Source organism: Heptranchias perlo, chromosome 31, assembly GCF_035084215.1.
Source record: "Heptranchias perlo isolate sHepPer1 chromosome 31, sHepPer1.hap1, whole genome shotgun sequence".
NCBI lineage: Eukaryota > Metazoa > Chordata > Chondrichthyes > Hexanchiformes > Hexanchidae > Heptranchias > Heptranchias perlo.
The window spans coordinates 34,521,392-34,532,874 of record NC_090355.1 but is presented as its reverse complement, the minus strand read 5'-3'; the positions used below and the strand labels follow the sequence as shown (position 1 = coordinate 34,532,874).

The window sequence follows — 11,483 nt, the reverse complement described above, 5'->3', positions numbered from 1 at the left end:
CCCACAAATTTAGCAGTGAGACCAATACCTCATTGCACCTTAGCCCGATCCTGCCCTCTGACCTCCATATATGAGCATCGCCAGCGGGAGTCACATATCAATCAGAAGTGGGAACCCTGACCTGAAGTATGATTTTGGCCTCCCTACAGACTTCACACCACCAGCTGAGATCAACTAATTCAGTACAGACCCGGGATCTAAACCTGAACTCTGCTGGTCTGGACGGTTCAGCTACTCACTGGTTTAAACTAACTGACGAGGTAATAGTAACTAATCACAACCGTGTTTGTCTCTATATCTCTTGCACCACATGAATTCAACTTTAAAAAAAATTTAATATGTTGTTTAATATTTTCATGCATTTTGTAAAAGACTTCTCAAAAATGTGAAGGAAAAATTACATTTATTTAAATTTTCCTCAAGATAAGGGGTCGGCCATTTAGGACCGAGATGAGAGAAAGGATCTTCACTCAGAGGGTTGTGAATCTTTAGAATTCTCTACCCCAGAGGGCTGTAGATGCTCAGTCGTTGAGTATATTCAAGACTGAGATCTATAGATTTTTGGACACTAAGGGAATCAAGGGATATGGGGATCAGGCGGGAAAGTGGAGTTGAGATAGAAGATCAGCCATGATCTTACTGAATGGCGGAGCAGGCTCGAGCAGCTGAATGGCCTACTCCTGCTTCTCTTTCTTGTGTTCTTAAGTTTGTGACATTCCACTGAATTATTTTCCTGACTGAAAAGTCATCAATAACACATCTGTAATTGTTTTAAAATTGCAAATTAGAATCTTAATAAACCACATGCTGCTGTCCCTTAATTTGCCTTTAATGCAGCTCAAACCAAGATCATAGTGACAAATCCCCAGGACCAGATGGTTTCCATCCCAGGGTTTTAAAGGAAGTAGGTGAGCACATTGCAGATGCCCTAACTATAATCTTTCAAAGTTCTCTAGATTCAGGAACTGTCCCTCTAGATTGGAAAATTGCACATCACTCCGCTTTTCAAGAAAGGAGAGAGAGGGAAACCAAGGAATTATAGACCAGTTAGCCTAACATCTGTTGTGGGGAAAATGCTGGAGTCTATAATTAAGGCTAGGGTGACTGAACACCTTGAGAATTTTCAGTTAATCAGAGAGAGCCAGCATGGATTTGTGAAAGGTAGGTCATGTCTGACAAACCTGATTGAATTTTTTGAAGAGGTGACTAAAGTAGTGGTCAGGGGAATGTCAATGGATGTTATTTATATGGACTTCCAGAAGGCATTTGATAAAGTCCCACATAAGAGACTGTTAGCTAAGATAGAAGCCCATGGAATTGAGGGAAAAGTACGGACTTGGTTAGGAAGTTGGCTGAGCGAAAGGCGACAGAGAGTAGGGATAATGGGTAGGTACTCACATTGGCAGGATGTGACTAGTGGAGTCCCGCAGGGATCTGTCTTGGGGCCTCAATTATTCACAATATTTATTATCGACTTAGATGAAGGCATAGAAAGTCTCATATCTAAGTTTGCCGATGACACAAAGATTGGTGACATTGTAAGTAGTGTAGATGAAAACATAAAATTACAAAGCGATATTGATAGATTAGGTGAATGGGCAAAACTGTGGCAAATGGAATTCAATGTAGACAAATGTGAGGTCATCCACTTTGGATCAAAAAAGGATAGAACAGGGTACTTTCTAAATGGTAAAAAGTTAAAAACAGTGGATGTCCAAAGGGACTTAGGGGTTCAGGTACGTAGATCATTGAAGTGTCATGAACAGGTGCAGAAAATAATCAATAAGGCTAATGGAATGCTGGCCTTTATATCTAGAGGACTGGAGTACAAGGGGGCAGAAGTTATGCTGCAGCTATACAAAACCCTGGTTAGACCGCACCTGGAGTACTGTGAGCAGTTCTGGGCACCGCACCTTCGGAAGGACATATTGGCCTTGGAGGGAGTGCAGCGTAGGTTTACTAGAATGATACCCGGACTTCAAGGGTTAAGTTACGAGGAGAGATTACACAAATTGGGGTTGTATTCTCTAGAGTTTGGAAGGTTAAGGGGTGATCTGATCGAAGTTTATAAGATATTAAGGGGAACGGATAGAGTGGGTAGAGAGAAAAACTATTTCCGCTGGTTGGGGATTCTAGGAGTCGGGGGCACAGTCTAAAAATTAGAGCCAGACCTTTCAGGAGCGAGATTAGAAAACATTTCTACACACAAAGGGTGGTAGAAGTTTGGAACTCTCTTCCGCAAACGGCAATTGATACTAGCTCAATTGCTAAATTTAAATGTGAGATAGATAGCTTTTTGGCAACCAAAGGTATTAAGGGATATGGGCCAAAGGCAGGTATATGGAGTTAGATCACAGATCAGCCATGATCTTATCAAATGGCGGAGCAGGCACGAGGGGCTGAATGGCCTACTCCTGTTCCTATGTACCTATCACATACACCTATTGATAATGGCTCAAAGTACAAAATAGAGCAGCTAACCCTTTGTGATCAAAACTTTATTTTAATATTGATAGAAGAAAAATAAACAAACTGTAATGGTCGTGGGTTTTACACGTCACAAAGTACTTTACCAAAAGTGGCACTGAATGTAAAATGTAACATCCTTAACGTTGCATTGTGTTTACCATCAGTAAGTGTGACCAGCAGCAAATAGATTGACTCAGTGACCAACTGACTACAGGTCCTCTTCGCCCTGCAACCTCTCTATCTCTTTAAAAACAAACCTCCTCTAAACCAATCTGTTTGAACACACTTTTGATTGTCTCCCGACCCTTCTATTGCTTGGTGTCCGGTTACTGCCTGTGAAGCGTCTTGGGATGTTTTAAAGAAAAACTTGCATTTATGTAGCGCCTTTCATGACCTCAGGACGTCCCAAAGCGTTTCACAAAATGAAGTACTTTTGAAGCGTAATCACTGTTGTAATGTAGGAAACACGGCAGCTAATTTGCGCATAGCAAGCTCCCATAAACAGCAGTGTGATAATGACCAGTTAATCTTTTTTTCCAGTGGTGTTGGTTGAAGGATAAATATAGGCCAGGATACTGGACAGAACTTCCCTTCTCCTCTTCAAATAGTGGGATCGTCCATGTCCACCTGAGAGGGGAAAAGGGGCCTCGATTTAATGTCTCATCTGAAACACAGCACCTCTGACTAACAATACGTTACAGTAACCGTTTCAAATCAGAGTCCAATCAGTACCCCAAACACAGTATTTAAAAATACTCTCAAAATATAGTGATGTCAATCTTTTTTTTCTCATAAAAATAAAATTAAAAGTTTGTTGTAAACATCTCTCCACTGCCTCTATAGAAAAGTTAAAGCTGGATTAATCATTTGAAAGAAAAAACCCTAACACGTGGGATTGTCCAAACACAGCACGATAGCCGAGCTCCAGCTGAAGCTGCCTTTATGGTCGCTGCTCCGACTGACAGGGTTTAAACTCCCATTGACTGGGAGGGGGTGGTGATTAACACCTCACAGCTCAAACCCAGACAACCCGAAACATGCCAACACCGACTGAGTGACACAGATACAATCCAGATGTTCTCGGTTTGATGGCATTTCGTCTCGACAGTAACCGATGATACGACAGATCCCCCTAATTAACCGGAAAGGTGGGGGCCAGGCGAGACCCAACTCCTGCTTTGTCCACCCGCAACATCACGGGTGGTCCACGGCCCCGGGGGGAGGGAACACGACTTTAAAGTAAGAGGCTTGTTTGCACTTCAAACGATCCCTCGCCGATTCTAGGCCTTCGCCTGCTGGCGGTTTGCAGTAATTCGCCAAATCTTCTTCAGCAGCACCTCTCAGACCCGCAACCACCACCTAGAAGGACAAGGGCAGCAGGTGCATGGGAACACCATCACCTCCATTTTCTCCAAGTCACACACCGTCCCGACTTGGACATATATCGGCCGTTCCTTCATCGTCGCTGGGTCAAAATCCTGGAACTCCCTACCTCACAGCACTGTGGGAGAACCTTCACCACACGGACTGCAGCGGTTCAAGAAGGTGGCTCACCACCACCTTCTCAAGGGCAATAAATGCTGGCCTTGCCAGTGTCACTTACATCCCCCAAGAATGAATAAAATAAAAAGATCTGAACCATCTGATGTCTCGAGGCTGCAGCACGGCTGTCTGAAGTAACTTTTACTACCAGTTAGGGGAAATCTTAAAATGCTCCAACAATAGTCCACTCCCAATAATTCAACGGTTATGATTCTACACTTAAAAGTTTTGAATTATTCAATAATAATTCGAAGCAGGCAATATAAATGACATGGCGATGTGGATATTTAGTGCTTAAAAAATTCCAAATGATCAGATAATTTGAATGAAGCGACTTGGGATTAAGAATAAACTTTACCAACTAATTTAAGTATTCAAAGGAAATGAAGGGGAGCAATTCATTAATGTCAATATTTCCTTTCCCCTCTCCTGGCAAACTCCTACCTCGGTCACTACCAGACGTGCCATTTATTTACTGCCTGCGCTTATGGCCTTGAGATTATTGCTTCTTTTCAGAATGTTGCTGACAAACAGGAGGCCAGACGCCCGTTCAATGCTCTCAATCGGCACCAGATAGCATTCGAGGGAGTTATTCTCCATCACTGGCTGGTTCGGCATCACGTACGATCGCAGTTCGATTTCTCCGTTATGCTTTTCCAGTATCACTACTTTAAAGATATGCGTCGGGACAGCGACGTTATTCTTCCCGATGACCTGATACTTCACATACATCTTCCCGTCTGGCTCCATCCTGTTAAAAAAAACCCAAACAAGCCTGTTTTAAAAGAACTTGCATTTAGACAGCACCTTTCATGGACATCCCAAAGCACTTCACAGTCAATTAATTACTTTTTGAAGTGCAGTCGCCGTTGTAATGTAGGCAAACACGATAGCCAATTTACGCACAGCACGATCCCACTAACAGCAATGAAATAAATGACCAGCTTGTTTGTTTTTGATGTCGTTTGAGGGATAATTGTTGGCCAGGACACCGGGAGAACTCCCCTGCTCTTCTTAGGGGCAAAGATTGAGGGGTGATCTGAACTAGGTCAATGGGAACTTTTACATCCCCCTGAACAGAGGCCTTTGTTTAATGTCTCATCTGAAAGACAAGACTTTGAGCAATGCAGCACTCCCTCAGTACTGCACTGATGTACCTTGTAGATTGTGTGCTGAAGTCTCTAGAGTGGGACGTGAACCCATGATCTTCTGCCTCAGAGATGAGAGGCAAGCTGACACATAATTGCTGGATAGTAAATAAACGCATAAACTTGGCCTGTATTCCCTTGAATGTAAAAGAGTGAGGGGTGATCTGATCGAGGTGTTTAAAACGTTAAAAGGATTCAAAGGGTAGGTACAGAGAAGCTACTTCCTCTGGTGGGGGGAATCAAGAATGAGAGGATATAATCTTAAAATTAGTGCCAGGCCGTTTAGGAGCAAAATCAGGAAGCCTTTTTTCACACAAAGGGGAGTGGAAATCAGGAACTCTCTCCCTCAAAAGGCTGTGGATGCTGGGGGTCAATTGGAAATTTCAAGACAGATATCGATAGATTTTTGTTAGGTAAGGGTATCGAGGGATATGGAGCAAATGAGTTAAGATATAGATCAACCATGATCTAACCGAATGGCAGAGCAGGCTCGAGGGGCTGAATGGCCTCCTCCTGTTCCGAAATAAATTTTACAGTGTTCAATCGCTGAGTTCATCAACTCTGTTGAGAAGGAAACTCAATTTGTGTTTAAAGGGTTAATCAATTTGTGGGAACTGCTTCTTTGTAACATTGTGAGAATCCCTTTTTACTGAGACTGGTCCGTGGTGGTTTTTTTTGGGGGGTGGGGTGGGGGGTGGGCGGGGCGCAGTGTTGCTCTTTACACACACTCTCTCTCTCTCCCCCCACCCCGCCGCCGCCGCCCCTCGTGTTCTCTGCATCCCAGGCCGGGTGAACGAGCTGCTTCTGGGACTCCACCAAGGCTGCTCGTGCAGGTTGCAAGGAGTCTCCTCCCACTATCCCCACACTTCCTCCTGGGCCTCTCCTCGATGGGTCCCGGGGGTACTGCCGAATTCGGGAGGTTATAGCATGGGGTTGTGGTGGGGCACCGTGCTGAGCTGTTCTGTGAAGTCTGTCTTCCTGTCTCACCCATTTCCTTCCTTCCCCTCCTGAAAGTGTTGATTCACCTCTTTGCGGAACAGTTGCAAATGTAGCGGCCTCCTTCCAGTACCTCACCTAGGGTGGCCATCATTAACTTTTGAATCCTGAAAGTGAGTAAGGCTATTTGACCATGGAAGGCATCACAGCCGAGTTCAACCTGTCCATACGCGAATTACACTGGGTTTAATAATAGATCCTTTTCTGTTCTACGTAACCTGATGGATAGGTAGAGGCATACCTCGGCAGGTAGAGGGGTCCAGTGCAGACGTACACGTTCTTGTTGTATTTGGTCAGGCTCCGGCAGTACTTCTCAAGGTTGTTCCAGGCATTTTGATTTAAATTAGGATTCTAAAGGAGGAAATGAAGAGAAACAGAGCAAATACAAACTAACCCTCGTACAGATAATCTGTTTTAGTGATGTTGGTTGAGGGATAAATATTGGCCCCAGGACACCGGGGAGAACTCCCCTGCTCTTATTCGAAATAGTGCCAAGGGATCTTTTATGTCCATCCGAGAGGGCAGACAGGGCCTCGGTTTAAAGTCTCATTTGAAAGACGGCACCTCCGACAGTGCAGCACTCCTTCGGTACTGTACTGGAGGGTCAGCCTAGATTATGTGATCAAGACTCTGGAGGGGGACTTGAATCCACAACCTTCTGACTCAGAGCATTCTGACGTGAGGCCAATGAATTCGATGTGGTAAGTGTAGCAATGCTCGAGAGGAACAGGTGACTTTGGACCTATGATTCCCAAATCTTTCCACCACTGGGGGTTTTCGTCGCCTCATGTCTGGGTCTGTTGGAGACTAATTGATTGCTACGATTAGTCAACAACTCCATTATCGTTGTAGCAGGTGACCACTAGGATGGTAGAAGGCGAACTAGATGAACCTTTGTAAACAATTTTACAACACCAAGTTATAGTCCAGCAATTTTATTTTAAATTCACAAGCTTTCGGAGGCTTCCTCCTTCGTCAGGTGAACGATGTGAAAATGAACCTTGGTCGTCTTTCGTCCGGCAATTCCTATGTTTCAGTGTAAAAGTAACAAGAGTACTTCACCTCAAGCCATTTGATTCACTTGTGAAGGGTCACCATTGTCCATGATGCTGTCCTCCATGATGTTTGAAGATAATTAAATAGAAAACCTTGCCAAAGTAGAGATGAACACAGGACGACGTGTTTCAAGGGTGCAGCACAGCTCAGGGTATTGATGATCTTGTTGAATGGTACAACCCACATGCACAATTTATATAATCTCAATCCCAACCTATGGCTCCCTTGTAACGCACTCCAGACCGTCATTAAAAAAACAGGAAGTGCACAGATCCGTCAACGGAGAGGGAGGAAAAATTTGCAGGGCTGGGGGGAATGAGCAGGGTGGGTCTAATTGGATAGTTCTATCAAAGAGCTGGCACAGACACGATGGGCCGAATGGCCTCCTTCTGTGCTGTCAGGTTCTATGAAGGCTGGCCAGCTCCTGCGTGGGACTGACCAAAGCAAAGAGCGGAATGGGATCATATCAAGTGTGCTAGATACTGGTACAAAGAGTGGGTTTAACAAATCTACTACTGGCACCCACACCCCTCCCCTGTTTACCTGCGGCACCACGTTGCTGAGGTAGAAGGTGTCGTCCATGCATTTCTGGCTGTGCCTGTGGTTGGCGGCCGCCGCCAGGTGGCCCCGGTCGAAGCCGCTGCCTTTGAAGTCGCCGTTCCGGGCTCGGTGGTACTCGTGCACCGACTCATCCTCCCTGAACTCGCACCGACCGCGGTCGGAGCAGGCCTGGCCCAGCCTGACCTCGTCCAGCTGCTCCAGCACCCACTGGGCGTTCCTGGTGCGGGGGTCGTAGGCCAGCACGTAGGACTCGCGGGACTTGATGTGGGACAGAGCCGGGAAGCCGAACTTCATGATCTCGGCGGTCCGGCTAGGGGACAGCGGAGCCGGGCCGGAGGGCACCAGCGTCCCGCCGCCGCCGATGGCATCCGCGGCTACAGCCGGGATCGGGATCACCGGGAAGCGGACGAGAGAGTCGGAAGCCTCGCCGTCCCGGTGGGTCCTGAATCCGGCCCCTAGCCCGGCTCCCGCGGCCAAGGAAACTCCCGCCAGCAGCCACCGCGAGCGGAGAACGCGCCGCATTCTAGAACGTTGCGACTGAGCGAGGAGTAACTGTTTCTTTTTTTGTGAATGGAAACTTGTCAATTTGACATTGGGCCGCGCGCGACGCCACCCCCGAAGTGTAACCAAATCAGCCAGCTGGCGCGGGAAAGTGACGCCTTAACCTCCTTCTTAAAAGGGCAATGCCCCCAAATTCCTATCGGTCCCATCGATCTCTTGAGACGGGACTGACTATTATCGATTTTCAATTGTAAATTTCTAAACCTGAGATTTATAGATTTTTGTTCGGCAAGGGTATTTGAATGGCAGAACAGGCTCAAGGGGCTGAATGGCCTACCCTTGTTCCTATGTCCATAACCCACCCTTCCTCTCAAGCAAAGCTCTGCAAGTCAGTCAGCACCTGTTGCAGGTATCTAGCCTTCATTAGAAGGGTCCACACCTGAAATGTTACCTTGGCTGTCATCTCTGTAGATGCTGCCTGACCTGCTGAGTCTTTCCAACATTTTGTGTTACAGATTTCCAGCATCTGCAGTTTTTTGCTTCACTGCTGTTGTCCCGACTTGGACCAGCGACAATGAATGAACTCCCTACCTGACATCACTGTAGGAGTACCTTCACCCCACAGACTGCACCTCCTCAAAGGCAACTAGGGATGGGCAATAAATGCTGGCCTTGCCAGTGACCCCCACATCCCAAGAATGAATTAAAAAAAATAAAATTAATTGAAAAGCAGTTCTTCTTTCCCAGAGAGTAGTGAGCCTCTGGAATATGTTGCTGGCTGGTGGGATGGGTGCTGACTCTCTGTTTGCCTTCAAGAGGAAGCTGGACTGGTTCTTGACTGGGACAGAGATTGCATCATATAGAAGGTAAGTAACTTTATAGATAACACTTGATCCACGTAATCTCCTGGACTGGTTTCGATTGCTCGAAGGGATCGGTGAGGGATGTAGTACTCCAGATGGGATCTGACCAAGGCACTTTACAGCTGACAATTGTAAACAATTTTACAACACCAAGTTATAGTCCAACAATTTTATTTGAAAATCACAAGCTTGCGGAGGCTTCCTCCTTCCTCAGGTGAATGTCAAGAAATTCTCGAACCTTTCGCATTTATAAATCACAGAACAATACCTGGTGATTACAGATAGTCTTTCCAACTGCCCGTTGCCAAGGCAATCAAAGTGTTCAGACAGAGAGGTGTTACCTACAGGGCCACCGAATATACAAACCACCAAAAAAAAGAGGCAGAAACATCCGGAAGGAAGAGAAAGACAGCAAATGACCCGTTATATTATAAACAGATAACTTTTGTTCGCTGGTGGGGTTACGTGTAGCGTGACATGAACCCAAGATCCCGGTTGATGCCGTCCTCATGGGTGCGGAACTTGGCTATCAATTTCTGCTCGACGATTTTGCGTTGTCATGTAGATCGAAGGCCGCCTTGGAGTATGCTTACCCGAAGGTCGGTGGCTGAATGTCCTTGACTGCTGAAGTGTTCCCCGACTGGAAGGGAACCCTCCTGTCTGGCGATTGTTGCGCGGTGTCCGTTCATCCGTTGTCGCAGCGTCTGCATGGTCTCGCCAATGTACCATGCTCTGGGGCATCCTTTCCTGCAACGTATGAGGTAGACAACGTTGGCCGAGTCACAGGAGTATGAACCATGCACCTGGTGGGTGGTGTCCTCTCGTGTGATGGTGGTATCTGTGTCGATGATCTGGCATGTCTTGCTGAGGTTACCGTGGCAGGGTTGTGTGGTGTCGTGGATGCTGTTCTCCTGAAAGCTGGGTAATTTGCTGCGAATGATGGTCTGTTTGAGGTTGGGTGGCTGTTTAAAGGAGAGTAGTGGAGATGTGGGGATGGCCATAGCGAGGTGTTCGTTGTCATTGATGACATGTTGAAGGCTGCGGAGAACATGGTGTAGTTTCTCCGCTCCGGGGAAGTACTGGACGACGAAGGGTACTCTGTTGGTTGTGTCCCGTGTTCGTCTTCTGAGGAGGTCTATGCGATTCTTCGCTGTGGCCCGTCGGAACTGTCGATCGATGAGTCGAGCGTCATATCCTGTTCTTACTAGGGCGTCTTTCAGCGTCTGTAGGTGTCCATCGTGTTCCTCCTCGTCTGAGCAGACCCTGTGTATTCGCAGGGCCTGTCCATAGGGGATGGCCTCTTTGACGTGGTTAGGGTGGAAGCTGGAAAAGTGGAGCATCGTGAGGTTGTCAGTGGGCTTGCGGTAGAGTGAGGTGCTGAGGTGCCCGTCTTTGATGGAGATTCGTGTGTCCAAGAAAGAAACTGATTCTGAGGAGTAATCCATGGTGAGCTTGATGGTCGGATGGAACTTGTTGATGTTATCGTGTAGTCTCTTTAGTGATTCTTCACCGTGGGTCCATAGACAGAAAATGTCGTCGATGTATCTGGTGTATAGCGTTGGTTGGAGGTCCTGTGCAGTGAAGAAGCCCTGCTCGAACTTGTGCATGAAAATGTTGGTGTGTTGGGGTGCGAATTTGGTCCCCATGGCTGTTCCGTGTGTTTGGGTAAAGAACTGGTTATCGAAGGTGAAGATATTGTGATCCAGGATGAAGCGGATGAGTTGTCGGATGGCGTCTGGAGATTGGCTGTTGTTGGTGTTGAGTATTGATGCTGTCGCAGCGATGCAGTCATCGTGGGGGATACTGGTGTAGAGTGCCGAGACGTCCATCGTGGTGAGAAGTGTTCCTGGTTCAACTGGTCCGTGGGTACTGAGTTTTTGTAGGAAGTCTGTAGTGTCGCAACAGAAGCTGGGGGTTCCCTGTACGATGGGTTTCAGGATGCCCTCGATGTATCCAGAGAGGTTCTCACACAGGGTTCCGTTGCCTGATACGATAGGACGTCCGGGTGTGTTGGCTTTGTGTATCTTTGGGAGGCAGTAGAAGTCTCCCACGCGGGGAGTACGTGGGATGAGAGCACGTAGGATGCTTTGAAGGTCTGGATCGAAGGTCTCGATCAGTTTGTTGAGCTGGTGGGTGTGTTCTTTGGTCGCATCTGCGGGTAACCGTCTGTAGTGTTCCTGGTTGTCCAGTTGTCGGTATGCTTCTTTGCAATAGTCCGTTCTGTTCTGCATGACGATGGCTCCTCCTTGTCCGCTGGTTTGATGACGATGTTGCGGTTGGTCTTGAGAGCGTTGCGTTGTGCTCGGGTGACATTCTGGACTGTCTTCTGAGTGCGCCTGATGAATCT

The 11,483-nt window shown here is 47.0% G+C and overlaps 1 protein-coding gene across 1 annotated transcript; it reads right to left on the bottom strand.

Moving 5' to 3' along the window:
• Nucleotides 1-2,483: 2,483 nt before the first annotated feature.
• Nucleotides 2,484-8,409, bottom strand: endog (endonuclease G). The gene is made up of 4 exons (XM_067969962.1): nucleotides 7,755-8,409; nucleotides 6,397-6,506; nucleotides 4,456-4,762; nucleotides 2,484-3,096 (listed from the first exon to the last, which is right to left on the bottom strand). Exons 1-3 carry the CDS (start codon nucleotides 8,292-8,294, stop codon nucleotides 4,480-4,482), a joined length of 933 nt encoding a protein of 310 aa, XP_067826063.1. The 5' UTR covers nucleotides 8,295-8,409; the 3' UTR covers nucleotides 2,484-3,096; nucleotides 4,456-4,479.
• Nucleotides 8,410-11,483: the final 3,074 nt, after the last annotated feature.